Raw genomic sequence first — 18,720 nt, 5'->3', positions numbered from 1 at the left:
AATTTTTAACTGGTCAAAGTACTCACATAAGGAATTTCAATGTCAAAACCGATGTGCAAATGAGATTGTATCTGCAGACAGAATGCCACTTGACAACATTTTAAAAAAAAAACTGGACTCAATCTTTTAGCATCTCTTCCTCACAGCCTCTTGTAGCAAATCCACCAGGAATATTCTTTTTTCCTATCAGTATCACCTAATCAATTACAGTTTTTCATTTAATGTTTAACAGCTTTCTTACAAAAAGATTTGTTCAATATTTTTTCTGTTAACAGTTTCCAGTGACTTATAACCTATCTGGCAAATCTGCAAGGACTTGGAACACATGCAGCCACAGTCACCACATGGCTCTGACAGCAGCATGTTTGGAGTATGGTAGAAAAATGGAAATTATTAGGAACTTCCAGGTTTCTTGGAGTTTTGTTTTGGTTTTTGTTTTGGTGGGGTTTCTTTGTTGTTTGCTTTTTTAAAATTTAAACGAGGGAAGTTAAGTTCTTGTATACATTGGTGTTTATATTCATGACGTACACAAAAGGAGTAACAAACTAAAGTATATGGAAGGTGCTACTTCAACATGAAGCATTCACCAAAAGACTGTGAAGAAAGTCCCATACTTGTAAGGCTACATATCTACGATTAAGTTAAAACCAAATCATACTAACCTCAAGTTTTGATTAAAAATACCTTCTCCACCCTCAAGTGGTTTATGGCTGTACAAGTAAGACAGACAGAAAATGTTCCCAGGCCTTGGAACTTGATTCTTCACATTGCTACTGCTTCAACCTGTGCCAGCTACTACTCTTCCAAAGAGCACCAGGGCACATTTAGGAATCGAAATGCAGCAGATAGCATTCCCAACAGACAATCTGGGTGCAGCCACCCTGCCTAAAGGCATGAGAGTTGTCAAGTTAGATATAAGCCAGCTGGCTTCAGTTCCAGAGAACACTACTAGCTTAACAGATATCCAGTAGGTACTTACGTGTTCTGCTCCACTCATGATCATAGTATTTAATCTTTACTAATGCCTGCCTTCATATTAAAACTCAATTAACAGTGAGTAGTGGAATGATTTCATTGAAAAGTTCAAAAGTCAAAGTTTTGAATGGAAACCTGAAGCTACCCTTGATGTATAAATGTAAATCATATCTGGCATTTTAATTGATGAAATTACAAGAATATTATATAAATATATATAAAAATATATAAATAAATATATATTATATATAAAAATAAAGAAATGTTACATGCTTATTAGATATTAGCAATGTTCTGTACCTTTTAAGAGTATAATCTACTATTTTGCTTTACATAATTAATATCCTATGAATTCTCCTTAATGAATTACTATCTTCCCAGCTGGAAATGCTTCTGGTAAAATTAAAAATTGTGTCACACAGCTCTTAAGCTTTATTGATGGTATTCTCTGCACACACACATAGTGCAATAAAATTTATTTTCTTCCACATGCCCCCATTAACATTTTTGTTACTCGTTCCCTTAACATTCTTTACCAAAACAAATCATCTTTATTTATTGTGGTAGCAAGGCTACACCTGAAAATCACATGGTTCCAAAGGAGGACTACACGAGAAAGACAAATCCGCTAAAGGTAACAAACCATTCAAAACTCCTCAAACAGAAAATAACCAGAGACTGGGAAAGTATTAGAAGGAAGTATGTGTCTGCCCTGCTGCTATTCTTGCTTATGCTACTGGAGACAGCATTATCAGGCTAGACAGGCATTTGCTCTACTAAGGCATAGTCATACTTAATATCTTTTTAAGTCAGCAAAATAGTTTAATCACCTTAAACCTTGTTGTTATGGTTTGAAGAGAATTACTGTAACTCTGTAACAAACAAGATGTTACTCTGTAATAATCAAAACCTAATAACTTAAACTCGTGTTACTGAAAATCATAGAATGACTAGGTTGGAAGAGACCCACTGGGTCATCGAATCCAACCAGTCCTAACAATCCCTAAACTATACCCCTCAGCACCTCGTCCACCCGTCCCTCAACCATCTCCCTGGGCAGCCCGTTCCAGTACCCAATGACACTTTCCATTAATTTTTTTTTTTCCTGATGTCAAGCCTGAACCTCCCCTGGTGGAGCTTCAGGCCATTCCCCCTTGTCCTGTCTCCTATCACTTGGGAGAAGAGGCCAGCTCCCTCCTCTCCACAACCTCCTTCTTTCAGGTAGTTGTAGAGAGCAATAAGGTCTCCCCTCAGCCTCCTCTTCACAGAATCACAGAATCACAGAATCACAAGGTTGGAAAGGACCCATTGGATCATCGAGTCCAACCATTCCTAACACTCCCTAAACCATGTCCCTAAGTACTTCATCCACCCGTTCCTTAAACACCTCCAGGGAAGGCGACTCGACCACCTCCCTGGGCAGCCTGTTCCAGCACCCAATGACTCTTACTGTGAAGAATTTTTTTCTGATATCCAACCTGAACCTCCCCTGACGGAGCTTCAGGCCATTCCCTCTAGTCCTGTCCCCTGTCACTTGGGAGAAGAGGCCAGCTCCCTCCTCTCCACAACCTCCTTTCAGGTAGTTGTAGAGATTAATAAGGTCTCCCCTCAGCCTCCTCTTCTCAAGGCTAAACAACCCCAGCTCTCTCAGCCGCTCCTCATAAGACTTGTAAGACTTCTCCAGGCTAAACAACCCTACCTCCCTCAGCCACTCCTCCTGGTAACAAATAACTATATTACTGGATTAAACACCAGTAATAAGGTTATCCTGCATGAAGTTCAGGCTGCCATATCACCCTCAATGCCATTCTGGAACTAGGCTATGTGCTGGGAAATAACCTCAATTGCAGAAGTTTAGAAAACACCTGCTGGTACCTTGCAAGTTGAATTAGCTGGGAAGTTCCTGATAACAGCAAGTTTGCAGTTAAAATTCACCATGTTTTATTAAAATAATTCAAACAAATTGTCATCAGAGAAAACCTATTGCATGCATGTAACACCTTGCATGTGGGTGTACAAGGCTGCAAATCCATCTGCTCTAGTACACAACTGGTTAGACAAAACCAGGCACCAGGGAACTCACGATTCTCAAAACTTTCTTTGTTTCTGAACATCAGCTTCCCAGGGCATCTACAGTCCCAAAGTCTGCTGGCTCCCTCAGCTATCTCAATTTTGAGCACTAGAAAGAAAACCAAAACCAAGAGAAGACAACCTTGAAATAAGATAAAACCCAGCTCTCAGTAATAAGCTAGAAGCCCTGATATCACAAGGAAAGCAGCAGTCTGCTTGGCAAAAATTCTTTGGAGAAGGCCATATACTCAGCAAAACCAGTAAGAGATCTCATTTTTTACAACTGAAAATCAGTGTGGAAGCTTGCCTTCTGTGTGCTCATGCTCCCATGGCAGTATCACATCCAGCCCAGTGTGTGACGCTGAATGGTCTTGTTGACTTATACAACTGGAAGAAGTACTGGGAGTTGCTTCTAATAGCATTTTTACATACTATAGTTTCAATCTTTCATTTCACTATTGAGAGTGCAAGTACTTAATGGAAATGCTCTATTTTTATATTTGACAACCAAAAAAGTTATCAAGAAGAAGACGCTCTCCTTTTCCCTGCCTGACTGCTGGTATGGGAACTGGGACAAGAAAGAAAGACATATCAGTATTGCCCTGGTCCTGCACAGCTTCTGATTTAGGTTCTCCTCCAGCAATTGCTTCTGTCATTCCTTAGAGCTTTTCTGAATGGCAGTAGCAGCATGGTATTGACATGATTTATCTCATTTTTATTGCTAAGTGCTAATGGGATTTTGATGATGCATGTGATTTTTTTGTGGTACACGGGAATCTGTATCAACACAATGCATTCTATTATTATTATTATTCTATTAAACATACCAATCTGTTCAACTGCTTATCAAATTCTCTGAGAAAATACTCTACAGCTGCTTTAGTAGGCAATTTATACAGCCAGTTGATCATCTCAATTTGTAAACTTCAATCTAGCTCACACATAAAAAGCTCTTAAATTCCAACTTTTGAACACACAAAGGATAAACAAATTGCTTTGTTGTATAAATTCACTCCACAGAAATGATTTTAACATTTTTCCCCTCATACTGTTACAATAAACCCAGAGTGTCCATTTATTTAATAAATTTAATTTTATCTCTGTCCAATAATAGTCACAGCATACTGTTATACTTCTGAATTATTATATATCAAATGATGATCTCTGATCTCCTTCCCTTACCCACTTGGCTTCCAGTTAACAATTTATGAGCTGGAGATAGCATAAGGCCAAACCTCAAACCAATCTCATCAGTACTATTTATTTTCTTTAGTCATACTTTCAATCTCTATAGCTTCCTGGGGAAATGAGTTGCATGACTTTACTACACTTCATCTAAAAAATACTTCCTCTTCGGCTGGTTACCTGTTAACTGTGTGTGCCCTATTTTTTGCACTGCAAAAAACCCAGAAAGTAATACGAGAAAAGTGGTACATAAGCTACTGCAATTTTATAGACTTCTATCATCTTGCTTTCCTCCTTTCCTAACTGTTACTGCCTTTTCAGGCTAAAGAACACTTACAAGAAAGCTAAAAAATGATTGAATACCAAGTTCTCCCCTAATGTACCTTTTTCTGTACCTTTTTCTGTGACCTCAGAGCAATTAGGCAACAAAGTAATCAAAGCAACTGCAGAGTATGGGTATATGGATGCATTAGGGCTCCCTGTTAAACATATTTACTCCTAAACATTTGGACAGAACTGCAGAAAACAGAACCTATGAAAACCAGTTGACCTCAAATATAGGTGTTAAAAAAAGTACTTAAAAGTCAGTGGTGAAGTTATATTAAGTTCTTTCATGAAAGTTCCAGAATTACAGGTTCAAATACTGAACACTAATAAAATCTCATACATTTTCAAATGTAAAATCAAAAAGATACAAAAACACAGAAAAGGACCTGAAAGCCAGCAAAAAATTCCATGTATGGAACTAGCCAATTCATTCTACCATTATCAATCATCTAGTCCTTCTGCAAACGCGATTGTTGTCCTTGATTCCTAAGAAGTAACGCACATAAAGACACCTCTCACTCACTGAATAGTTAAGTATTGACTCCACATAACTTCCTAAATTCAGTTTATCCACCTTTGAACTGAAAGCATAGTACCATGCATTCAAAGACAGCAGGAAGAGATGTAGCTCCAGGGTAAAGTCAGGAGCCCTTTAGAAAGCTGAAGAAGTTACAGAGCTGTCTGCCAGATGTTCTCTTTCACTAATTCTTTAATTTGCTTTCTTGGCTAATTATCAGTCTGCTCCCTGTATCAAGGCCAGTCTATTCAGACAGCGCAGTATAAAGAGCACCTTCTGTAACAATTCTGAGGGCTTCTTAGAGAAGGGGGAAAAAAAAGTCAAGACAAAATTCAAGCTACATTGTCAAGCTTGTACACAGTCCATGTTCTTTCCTTTATATTAACATTTGAAGGAAAAGCACGCTCAACAAACAAATACATGCATTCTTCCCACACCAATGTCTTAAGGGGAATTTGTTCACAAAAGTAAAACCTAGTAACCCTCTTCACAAACCTTCCAAATCCTTCTACTTTCATGCCTGAAGAACTGCAAGCTCTAGATATCAGATATGAATGAAGACAATGCCTCCTTCACCTCAAAAATACAGAGCCACTCTCCTGGACAAGATTATTAAACCAAAGCTGGTTTTGCTCCAAGTGCTGCCAGTTCTGAAACCTGTCAGATTAAAAGGAACTTACTTAAACTCTTATCAATTTTTCAGTAAAGCAAACTAGTCTCACTGCAGATAACTAATTCTGCCACAGTAGTAGTGATCACAAATTATATACGTACCTGTCCACATATACATAAATAACTACACATGTACGTATTGGTGTCAAAATAAAAATATTTCTTCACACCTTCATTCTCATTACTGCTATCTATCACTTGGACAACAAACTGACAAATTCAGATTTATTCTGTAGGACAACTAGACACTTATTCTGAGATACTGTAATAAACAGCAAACTTGAACGTATTTATGTCAAGAGAAAGGCATAATGATATGCAAATGAGTAGCCTGCACACATAGCAAAAACCCAGAAGTGAAACTACTAAGTCTTGGTAAGCATTCGATCCTCCATTTTTAGAAAAACTGTTCTATAATCTTAACAATGTGCTTTGTTAAAAGCAAAACTAAGAAAACAGTGCTACCTTTCAAGCTCTGGAGTTGGTTCTTTAGCCAAAAGTCACATAATTTAATAAGTTACTTTCTACAGAACAAAAAATACTGGTAGTAACGGTTTGTTCACCTAAACCTTGAAAAGTAAAACAACTTTGTGAATTTTTATTACCCACATTCACAATTATGGGAAGCAAACAGAACCCACAGAATGGCTACTGTATCAATCAGATACAATTGCCATTTTTCATTCTCAGTAACAATTTTTTTTCTATAAGACATCGATCACATATGTAATAATTTACCTTCATGTAACCTATAGCCAAATTTTGCACAAGATTCCTTCTCTATTTATTTTAAGGCACTTACATAGTAACACAGTATCAATGTTCTATCTTTATCAGAGACATAAATGAATGGTTAGCTACACAGACGCTCAACCAACATGTTAAAAATCAGCACTAGAATTTTATTGAAACAATAATTACGTTTCTTCTGAATGCATGACATTGCAATAATTCTCACATTTGCCTGTCAATTTAGGCATTATTAATGAAATAGGTTGCCAGTTCAGCCTGCTTCATTCATACTGTAATGGGTTTTTTAAAAGGATACATCTATGCTTACTTTGACAGAACCCCTTCCATGGACAAGGCACTGCTTATTAACCTACAGATGAGCACCTGTAACGATGCTAAAAGATAACTACCCCAACCAGTGTGTATGCCAATATCACATCTATGCATACCTTCAGTAAAGGAAGCAACAGAGATGTCATTTAAGACTAAAAAGCATGAAAATCCCTGCAAAGAGCTGTTTTCTGCCTTAGTTTCAGTCACTCTGTCCACAAGACAACAGCATCTACATGAGGCAGACTATCATTTTATTTTATTGTTTTCTTATTTTTGCCAGGTGATAGAGATTTAAAGATCTAACAATGGCTTTAGGTAGGCTGGATAGAAATGAGGACAATAGATGAAAATTACTCATCAAATGCATATGTGTAATTTCACTAAAGTGGTAAAGAGAATTATACATATTATTGGTAATATCTTTTTGTTCTAACAAGAATATCCACATCATCCGTGATGATGTTGCTTCTCTTACCTCTTTGCTGGCATATGATTTTATTTAGAATAAAATAACAGAAAGCCACCTTACCTTTTTCTTCGTCTATTCGAAAAACTCCTACACCAGTTCCATCTCTGATGGAATATCTGATCTCCCCATCTCGTCCTGCATCTTCATCATAAGCAGATACTGTCATTACAGAGGAACCAATAGGGGCATCTTCTTTTATAAAGCCTTTGTCTGCAAATATAGAGAACCGTGGAGGATGCAAGTTTTCATTCACATCAACTATCTCAACCTCAACATAACATGTAGAGGACAATGAAACTGGTTTTCCTTTGTCCTTGGCACGCACAGTCAAGTTATAAAGTTGTTTCTTTTCATAATCCAGTCTCTGCACAATACGTATTGCTCCACTTAGTTTGTCAACATCAAAGGTGCCATCTCCACTGTCCAAGAGACTGTATCGTACTTGACTTGACTGGCCTAAATCAGGATCATAGGCTTCTAGCCACGTAATAATAGTTCCCTCAGGAAGATCTTCTCGAATTTTCACATGATAATTTGAAGGAATAAACTTAGGAGGATTATCGTTAACATCTTCTACCGACACTTTCAAAATAACTGTTGAAAATAATTGAGGTTCTTCAGTAGGCTGGTCCCTAGCCTCTATTTTCAAGAAATAGATGTGCTGTTCCTCACGATCTAGAACGCCTACAAGTTTCACAATTCCTGTCATAGCATTAATAGTAAACTTGTCTGTATCTGTAAGAAGAGAATATTTCACTTCTCCATTAGCCCCCAAATCTTTATCAGTAGCTTCAATCTGAATTATTTCACTGTTGGGCTCTTTGTTTTCACTAACTTCGACAAAATAGCTGTCTTGCAGGAACTCCGGTGGGTTGTCATTAGCATCCAAAATTTTTATATCTAAAAGGTGCCAGGCAGACTTCTGTGGTATTCCAAGATCATAGGCAGTAATATTTAGAGTATATTTATCTTTCACTTCTCGGTCAAGGGGAGATAAAATTTTCAGCATTCCTCTTTCCATATCAACAATGAAACTACTGTCTTCATTACCTCCAGAAATAACATACACTACCTTTCCATTGAAGCCAGTATCAAGATCGGTAGCATTCATAAGTATTATGCTAGAGCCTACAGGTTGGTCTTCTCTTATCTCAATGCTACTGGGGAGAGTACTTGTAAATTGAGGTGCATGCAGATTCAGAGAGTGAGTGTCAAAAAAAACATCCTCAACTTCTCCACGACTGTGCAATTTATTTGCTTGTAAGAGTTTCTCTGCAAGCATTTTGGCAACACCAGTTTCTTCACACTGCAAGTTGACCGGTTTACGACTAGTAGCCACAGTTATGTTGATATACAACGGTTTTGCAAAGTTTTCTCCATCTGTAGCTGTAATTTTCAAACTGTGAAAAGACATTTTAGCACCTAGGCCATCCATTAGTGACTGTTTGAGTGAAAGTACTCCAGAATTTGGATTTAGGCTAAATAAATCCAATTCATTTCCAGATTCAATTTGGTATCTCACCAACTGGAGCTCATCAGCGTCAATAGCAGACACAGTTGTAATTTGTTCTCCAACACCAAGATCCCTGGGGATTGTTCCCTCACAATTTATCTTCTCAAAGAGAGGTATATTGTCATTCAAGTTATTTAAAATAATAGTAACAGGAACTTCAACTTCTCGACGATATGGTATACCCCAATCAGAAGCTCGAATCCTTAAATTGTAAACCCTTGGCATCAATTCATAATCCAAGTCTTCTGATGTACTAATAATCCCACTAAAATGGTTAATCACAAATGGCAAAGGATTCAGGTTTGCAATGCTATAGGTCACATAACCATTCTCCCCTTCATCAGGGTCTTTTGCACTTACTCTCATGACACTCGTACCTACTGGCACATTCTCATCGAAGGAGGCTTTATAGGATGTCTGAGTAAATTCAGGAGGATTGCTGTTCATGCCTAGTACTTTAATTAACACTTTTGCAGAAGCTCTTCTGTCACTCGTTACAACCTCAAGTTCAAAATGGGATGCATATTGTGCTTTTATGGGTTCTAAAGTGGTAATAAGACCTGTGTGAGTGTTTAAATTGAATTTTACTTTACCTGGTGTATTTTTAAATATGTATTTTAAGTGTGGGTAACTAGGCACAGCTTTCACCATTATCACAGGTGTGTTTGGAGGAGCAAATTCACTTATTTCAGCTCTATATATCTCTTTTTCAAATCTGACAGGACCAGACTTAAATTGTGGTGATGTCACGTGAATAACTTTTACAGAAGAAAATTGTGGGGGATTTCCTTTATCTTTAGCTTGAAGAGTAAGGTTGTATCCAAAAGGATGGCTCTCCCAATCAATGTGACCAATGGCTTTTATTCTGTATTCTTTACCTCCTGGAACAGACCTCACTGTTTTGAACTGCTGAAGTGGATCACCTGCAACAATATTTAATGATGCTATTTCCCCATTTGAACCCTGATCATTGTCCTCTACAGTTACAATTGCATAAGTTGGATCTTTGTCCGATTCTGATGGACTCAATGTAACAGCTGCAATAACAGGGGCATATTCATTTGCTTGCTCTACGTGAACAGTTAATTTTGCCATACTGCTTATGCCACTGCTACCATACAGCTTCAGCCCACGGTCCACTGCAAGAATTTCCATCTCATAACGCTTAGTGTCCAAGTAGTCAAGTCTACCAGTTAGAACTACCACTCCGCTGGTTGGATGTATAGCAAACACATCTGTTCTTTCTTTAAAGCTATAGTAGAACTCTCCATTTGTTCCTATATCTGCATCAGTTGCACTGACTCTTGCGATGCTTGTCCTTATTGCTGTGTTTTCAGGCAAAGAAACACTGTAAGATGTTGGAGAAAACAAAGGCCGCAAGTCATTTGTATCCAGTACCTGTATCCTGACCTTTGTGCGTGTCTCAGCATTTGTATTTTTTTCAACTGCTTTAACAGTCAGCATATAATGGTCTTTTACCTCTCTGTTCAGGATAGCTGTGTTTCCTCCTTTGGTTCGTATTCTCAAAAAGCAAAAGTTTCCAAGAACATACTCTTCAGCTTTGAACAAGTTTTCATTGTCACCAGAAATAATTTTGTATCTTAGGTCCCATAATGGATTTGTAATGTAAATGCCCATTTTCACTGGATGCCCAACATAAGTCTTGGCTGCAGAATTTTCATACACAGTCGCATTGTACTGTGTTTCTGTAAACTGCAGTGGTGGAACATCATGTAGCCTTTGATTTCCTTCACAGTTTCCAAAATGCTGCACCAGCAGCATCGGCAGCAACAGCAGAGTCAAGTATCTTCCCATGGCAGCAACTATAAAGAAAACCTGTAAAAAGAGAAAGGTATATTAAGACTTATGACCATTCAAGTATTATCCAAATAACCGTGATGTTTAGTTTAGAATTCACGCTTGAAAGAAAGCTAGAAATTACACATCTAGGTTATATCCTTCTTTGCGGAAAGTTTCAACATTATTTACCGTAACAAAAAAGCAGATAAATTAAAACTCCTAAAAAATACCAAGAATCCCCAAGACCAAAAGTCTAGGAATTATTATCATGATGGAAGGGGAACATGCAGAGTTAACTTCAAACGAAGACCTCCATGAAGCAACATGTTAGAAGAAACATGCCAGTGTTGTCTGCTATAAGCAAGTAAAAACTGATCTGGAGTAGTGAACGTTTACTCTAGCCCTTTTGTTCACAAATGTGATTGTGTTCAGACAGAAAATTCTTCTCTATCGTTTCACTTAAATTGTAAAATGGCTGATGTTCAATGATGAGGAAGTAAACTGCAAGACCTGGCTTGAAATTGCCATGAATTCTTCAAAGTATCCTATGATCACCTGTTCCAAGAACTATAAAAATTATGAACAGAGAACAGTTCTGTACATACTGTATTCTCTCCAGTTCTGAGTGCCTTTATAAGAGTAGTGGGTAGCAGTGCACATCAAGAAACACTGAGTTGTAAAGCCAATAAAATGAGACATATTCCTTTATTCCTCTCTCAGAGCAGATCTGAAACAATTTATAATAGTATCAAGAATTACGGGAACAGGCATCTATAAAAATAACTGTATGAACTATTAAGACATGTTTCTCAAACACAGTCCAGAAATGACAGGGAAAGAGTCACAAAAAGCTAAGACAGACAGGGAGACACACCCTTATCGGTCTTCCCTTTCGAAGAGGTCAATGTATCACTTCCAATGTCTAAAACCAGGCAAGACTGCAGTAGGAAGAAAGGCGGAAACATCAAGAAAAAGACCTTTGGGACCACCCTCTTCACCTGAGTTTACAGCAACAGTCTTTACTCCGCAAAGTCTCAGAGGATAACAAGTAAAGCTGCACTATGCTGCCCTAACAAGCCCTAGCTTTCAACAAAATCTCAAGGGGAAAAAATTCTTTCCAGCAAGAACACAATCTAGCTTTGGCTTGATTACTTTAAGTAGTACACATTCTTTCCTTTCACTTTGCCTTATATAGCCTAGATTTTTTTTTCCCCTTACAGCTCCTTTAGCATTATATTCCCCAGCAAGTCTCTTATACAACTCGTACTAATTCCTAATGGTATTAATTCTTAACTGTACTCTTCTTTCACTCTTCCTGACACATATTAGCCTTACTTTGTTCCCACTCTATCTTTGGCTATCAGACTCTCCTCAGTGCCTATTCTCACATTACTTCTGTGATACCTTCTCAAAGATATCACATTATGTTGTCTACTTCCTCCACTCACAAAGTTTTCTCTTAGTTATTTCTCTCTCCCCTCTTTTCTATTTGCTCAGGCAAATACATGAAAGATCACATTCGCTGAAATTCCATGGACTGCCTCAGCCCACCATAAAGTATCAGAGCAAATTATTCTACTTATGTCAACATTTCACTCCAAAACCACAGAAGCAGCAAACTCAGTCACACCCATTAGTAAGTCAATTTTTGAGAAGAATTTATGACTCAGATCCACACAAGCTATAGGAAATATCAGAGAGAGGTAATGAAAACTTCACTAGCATCCTTTTGGAAGAAAAAAAAAACCAAAACAAAACAGTGTCTGTCTTCCAACTCCAGCAATTAAGTTACATGATTAAAACTATAGCTGTAGCAAACAATAAGAGTGAATGAGAAAACAATAAAAAGTATAGGAGCTTTTAAAAGTAAGCCACTAGTTGTAGCCACTCCTTACAAGATCTTAAGGCTAGATGAAGGAAAGGTTGGGAGAGCAAATGGGTGTATAGCAAACACCATTTCAATGGATTAACAATATTATTTGTCCCCTATCTACACTTATTTCCAGGGTATGATTTGTCCTTGGGAATAAAACCCTGTAAGAAGTAACTGATATCAATACTTTCAAAACTTCAAGTAATATGTCATTAGACTGTTGTAAAAGACATGTTAAGACATCATTAAACAATTTTTAAGTAGTCAACTTAAAAACTTAGGAAGAGGTTCTTCTATTCCATCTTGCTGAAATTTTTGAAGCTGTCTATTATCAAAAACTACTTAATGATCACATCTCATGCCAATCAGATAATCTCTTTTCCTTCTCAGTTACACTAGCATTTATTTATTTTTATTTTTTTAATTTATGCTTCAGCCCAAAGTCCAGTTTGACCTCTGATGCTGTGGCAACCCATAACTCACAGTCTATACTTATGTTTGGCAACAAGCTGTGTGAAGTGGTGTTTATTATGTAAAACACTGTACCTGTCTGTTTATTTTACCACTTGCTCCTCACATCTCAGGCACAATAGACACGATGTGCACCACACTATGACGCATTAGACTGCATAAAGATATTCAAACACCTCATTAAAATTCAATGTTGAACATATGTGTAGGTTTTACTATTACCATAAATATTTTTCTGTGCTGTATTATCTTAAGCACTTTTTGCTGCTTTTCTGTAATAACTTCAAGTTGGAGTCCACTCAGAACTGGCAACAAGCACACATGATGACACAGCTACCAGTAAGAGAACCCGTTCCCAGGCAGCAGCTTGTAAAGTTTGCTGAGTCACAATTGAGAGCTTAAGAACATCTCTCAACTGAACAGTTGACCACATCAGATTAAAAAAAAAGTCATTTCTGTTACATGACACTTTTTCCATCTTGTCATAATTAACAGAGCTACTAGAGATTAAAAAATGTTGATCCAGGATTATCCAAAAAATCAACATAACATAAGCCTGATAAATATCTAAAGTATTAAACAATGCCAGTTGTAAAGACAGTTAACTACTAAGGGAAAGTATTAAAGTGTTAAGATAAAGTGATAATGTGCTAGATATAAACTCAGATGGCTCACTACAGTGAACTAGAATGACTGACTTTCAGAAACATTTTAGCCAAAGGCTACACTTTGAACTCCCAATCTTTTTATTATCTTTGGAATATGACCAGTTTAGGATTTTCTGCATCCATTTTCAGCACATAAGACAACAGTTTGCTTAAGAAAACACCACAGACGTAGGTTTATAAGAATTGAACACAGCATTTATTCTGAAAAGCAAACTTTGATTTCCTGTTTCAAAATTATTATTTTCATAATTTTCATTTATTTGCTTTTCCATGTGATATTATTTACATGTATATTCAGTGCTGAGATACTACTTAATTACAACACAGACAAAATTATTAATACACCAACACCCTTAACATAATTTGTATATAGGGAAAAAACACTAACACAACTTAGAAATATGAACTACCTTCACATTAAAGGCGTAAGAACAAGTAAAATTTTGGGGCTAGCAGACATCAAATCAATAACAAAAGAAGCTTATTTGGATAAGACAGCAGTCAGAAAGTCAAATAATTTATCTTAGCACTATGTTTACAGTCTCTATACTTCTTAGTTTATAGTTTGAGATTTTAAAATTTTAAGCATAAAATACATGATTTAGTAAATGGCAATCTCAATGCCATGCAAAACCAATTAAAAAAGAAAAAACCTAAACAAGCTTATCTTCTACATAATATATCAATGGGAAGCATAGTCTGCGAGATTTACTTTCCCGGCAATCAAATAAAAGTCAGAGGTAGAAAAACAACCTAAATCGGTCTATGTAGCCCAAGTCGCAACAAGTCTTAGTTCCATTGCTATATCTTTTCTACATGCAAGATCTGCCAATTAAGTCCAGGAGGAGCTCCTGTAAGACTAAGCTACATCGTTCACATTGGGAAAGCCAGACCCTGTGTCTATTACACTGCTCTAGGGAAACATCAGAGAACATTTTGATGACTAAAAGAGGTGCTTTAGTGCTGTTTCTATGATGCTTGGCTACTGAAATCTTTCACTGACTTTTAAAAAACGTAGCAGCAGTTTCCCCCCTTACCTGCAGGAGCTTCTTTGATATGTAATGTTACTTAACAGTAAAGCGTCTCCACCAATAAAAACACCACCTATTTACTTCAAAGGTCAATTTTGATCAGCGTACAAAACTGATGCCATTTGACACAAACACATTATGTAAAGTTATTACTGCAGTAACTAAACCATTATGACAGGGTTCCCATTGTAGTAGTCTACATAGAATCATGTGCCTTCATGAGCTGTACTAATTGTAATTACACCTACTCTTTCAATTGTTTCAAAGCAATTATTTACGTAGCGTGATTGAGGGTTGGGGGGAGGAATCAGCTTTAGTTTGGTTCAACACGCTGTTTCAACAAGTTTCCAACCAAAAAACTTAAAAATGTCTTTTGCTTTTCTGGGAGGGAGGGTGTCCATCTGTTTTGGTATCCAGAAAATTAACACATGATGAAAGCATACAGTAACCTTACTTACGAAAAGCTGGTAAGTTATTCAAAAAATGTACATTGTCACAGAGATTAAAGGAACAGTTTCAACTTGTGACTAGAAATCCAGCAAGTTTTATGCTTGTATTCTCTACATTATAAGTTGAGCTCATAACATACCTTGATTTACGCGTTTGAGATCTTTGCCATTAAAAGGGAAATGCAACAGCTGTATTCAGAAAGCACACAAAGATTCCAAACACAGAGTGAATGAGTTTCACACGAAGAATTTTTACTATTTATCTGTACTGCAGTTACACACCAGCATGTCTAACATTGTGCTCATCAGTTGTGCAAGTAAAAGCAGACCTCCAGTCTTCGTGAATGAGAGAGTTTGATTGCAATTTAACATGGCACCTTTTAGTCTGTGATGACAAAAATAGTTTGTCATCTTAGTCTGAACTCAGTTTTAAACTTAAAATACACTTGAACTATGCAAACATTTGAGAGCTTAAAGGAATTCTGTTTGCTTACTTGCACTGATAACAGCTATAACTTAGCCATATAAAGTTTGTTCCCATGTTAAGTTATAATAAACAGAACACTATTACTACCCAGACAACTACTAAAGCTTGCTGCCCATTCTAAAAGGGAGATTCTAGGATTTCACAGAGAACAAAACAAAAACTTCAAAATGGTTTACAGTGTTAAAGTAAGTGTTAAAGTAAGGTATTTTGCTCACTAAGCTGAATATTTCCGCATGGTTAGACAGGTAAATAGGAACTAGGCATCTATTAAATAGCATTCTTTTCTCTTAGAGAAAGACAGTGGAGGCAGTGAAAGAATACAAGTAATATCTCCCAAGCAACTGCCAAGGAACAACTTCCATGCAAGTAGTTTAAACCACAGGGAAACTTGTTGCTAGAAGGCAGCATTTTTTAAATTAAGCTTACAAAAAAAACCCCACAGTTTACAAGGGGGCATCAATACTCATCAGTTAATTCTCATAGGGAGATATTACCAGCGGTAAGACACATCGTCCCTTGCTGACACCACGAGATTAAAAAGCACACCTTTCAAACATCTCTTTTATTTTGTCTCAGCTGCCGGTAAAGAGGAAGAAAAGTAGCGGCTGAAACCGACTGATGCGCTGCCCTTTATACTGCGGAGAAATCCGAAGAGGAACGCAAAGCGGGACGCAGCTTTAAAAGCGCAAACAAAGGAAGTCCGAGGTACCTCACCCCGAGGTACTTTCTCGCCGCGAATCGCCCCTGCCGGCTTACCAGGGAATTAAGTTCGCTATAGCCCATCCCACGCACTGGAGGACACCTTTCCCCTCCAGGAGGGAAATATCACTGCCACCCCTCGTCCTAGACTCAAACTCAAGAGCAACCTGCAGACTGGGAGCGCGGCCACGGCTCCAGCCCCGCGGGAGGGACCGGGGGGGGGGGAGGGGGGGAGCCCGGGAAGGGGGGAGCAGCGGGGGTGGGGGAACTGGGAGGAGGGGGAAGCCGTAGGGGGGGGGGGGGGGGGGGGGGGCGGCCCGGGAGGGGGTAGAAGCGGCGGGGGGGACCGGGGGGGATGGGGGGAGCAGCAGAGGAACCTGGAAGGATGGGGGAGAACAGCGGGGGGGGGGGGGCCGGGAAGCAACCCCTTTCTTCCCACCGGCCTCCGCAGCACGAGGCGGCCGCGACTTCCCGAGGGGGGCTCCCTCCCCGCGCCCAAAACTTCTCCCAAGTCGCTGTGCCGGCCTGGCCCGGCCCGGCCCGGCCCCCGCCGCGCCGTCCCGCAGCTCACCTCCCCGCGGCTTCACCGCCCGCGGAGCGCGGGCCAGCCCCGCACGCCGCCGGCCGCACCGCGCCCCATTCCGACACCGGTCCGCGATGCCCCTCCACCCCTACAGTGCCGCGGCGCCCCCCGCCGACGTATTCCTCCGCGGCGCTAGACGGCCGCCCCTCCGGAACTCGTTTCTGCGGCGCTCCGCGGCCCCCGCACGCCTGCCCCGCCGGGAAGGGCGGAGCGGGGGGAGGCCAAGGCACGGCATAAGCCGTGGGAATGCAGCGGGACCGGCGCGGGACTTCTCTCGCACCCGCGGTACTCACCCCGCTCCAAGCCGGCCGGAGCAGCGGGGACGGGGATGCCGGTTCGGGAACGCGGGCGGCGAAGTCCTCGGAGAGGCTACTGAGAAACTTCCGAAAGCTGATGCATCTTACGGGGATAGCGAGGGAGAGTGCCGGGCCCCCGGGAGGTCCTGGCCGGCGCGGCTCTGCCGCCCGAGGAGCAGCGGCTGCCGGGACAAGCCCCGCGGGCACCGCAGCGCCGCTCCCTCCTCCGTGCGATGAGCGGGGGGGGCAGTCGGGGTTTGGCCCCGCGCCTTCCAGCCTGGGCTGGGCGAGCCGCCGCCAGGCTCCCCCCGTAGAAGCCAAACCCGCCTGACGGCTCGTTTTAAGGAGCGGCGCCGTGCGGGGCTGAGGGCGGCCGCGGAGACGCGACCCCTGGCACGGGGAGAGGGGGGTCTGGGCACCTCCGGCGGGGAAGCGCCCTGCGGGAGTCAGCGCTGGCGGGATGCCCGTCAGCCAGCCCAGAGTTAAAGATTAACGCTGCGAAACGGTCCTCGGAGGATTCCCCGCTCATTAATAAGTGATCACGGTTAATAGCGATCAAACCTTCGCCTGGGGAATCCCGACCCCGCGGGGCTCGCGGCAAAGCCGGGCAGCGGGCGGGAGAAGCCGCCGAGGGCGCATTCGCCCCGCGACGTCTTTTATCAGCCGGGTCGATAAATAAAGCCGGCGGCGCAGGGGCCCGTGCCGTGACCAAAGCCTGGCGCGGCTGAGGCTGCCGCTCAGCCGAAAGCACCCCACTCCGGAAAGCGCCGGCTGTCAGGTCTACCCGCCCGCGGCCCGGGGGCTCCACCGGCCCGGGCACCAGCAGCCCCCGGCGGGGGCGCAGTTCGGCGGCGGCCGGCCAGGGGGCGCCACGCCACAGCGCACGGGCGGGGAGCCGGCAGCCTGCCCTGCCGAACGGAGCAGCGCCGGGAGCCCGCGGCGCCCAGCCCGGCTGCCGGGAGGGGGTTGGGACGGAAAACCTGCGAGCCGCTCTCTCGTTGAGGTGGCGGTGCGGCTCTGGGTACTCTCAGCCCCAGGGATGCGCAGCCCTGCGCAGAGCCGCTGTGCGCAGAGATAGTAGTGTGTACAGAACCATACGTACGTTACAGTTATAAACTACAGGTTGAAGCGAAAACCTGAGCTTTCAATAACGCAACAAACCAGAGCACCAAAACTCTCACGGGAATCGTTTCTTTAACCACGCTGTTAATAATAAACTAATTAAACAAAGAACTCACCAGACCAGCTGGACTCGGCGCTCTCCTGAAATCCGCTCTTTCTCTCCAAGTCCGCTCCAGCTCAGTTCATCTCCGCGCGCTCCCTCCTCTCCTTTCTTTTTTGTCCTTTGGAGGAGAAGCGAGCGATGCCTCGGTGCCCACGCACCTCCGGAGCGGGCGCTCCGCCGCGGCCCCGGCGCTCAGCGCGGCATCGCCGGCTCCGACCCATCCAGCCCCGAACTTCAACCAGGGTGGGAAGGAAAAATAGATGGGGGTAAAAGAAAAAGAAAAGGAAATAGCAAAAAAAAAAAAAAAAAAAAAAAAAAAAAAAGGAAAAGACGAAAAAGAAGGTC

The 18,720-nt window shown here is 41.2% G+C and overlaps 1 protein-coding gene across 5 annotated transcripts in view; it reads right to left on the bottom strand.

Moving 5' to 3' along the window:
- FAT1 (FAT atypical cadherin 1) overlaps positions 1 to 10,625 on the bottom strand; it is a 99,148-nt gene extending 88,523 nt beyond the window's left edge. For 4 of the 5 annotated variants that reach the window (XR_008449605.1, XM_054064958.1, XM_009569827.2 and 1 more), the window contains exon 1: positions 7,341 to 10,623. Coding sequence is in view for 4 of the 5 variants with exons in the window: in XM_054064958.1 (XP_053920933.1) it covers positions 7,341 to 10,608 (3,268 nt within the window). In the remaining variant the exon portion in view is untranslated. Of the gene's footprint in view, positions 1 to 7,340 lie in introns of all 5 variants that reach the window. The other variant, XM_054064959.1, reaches the window with a different exon arrangement.
- Between the last annotated feature and the right edge of the window lie 8,095 nt (positions 10,626 to 18,720).

Source organism: Cuculus canorus, chromosome 4, assembly GCF_017976375.1.
Source record: "Cuculus canorus isolate bCucCan1 chromosome 4, bCucCan1.pri, whole genome shotgun sequence".
NCBI classification, from domain to species: Eukaryota; Metazoa; Chordata; class Aves; order Cuculiformes; family Cuculidae; genus Cuculus; species Cuculus canorus.
The sequence above is the reverse complement of the archived record's forward strand: the minus strand, read 5'-3'. Positions and strand labels throughout refer to the sequence as shown.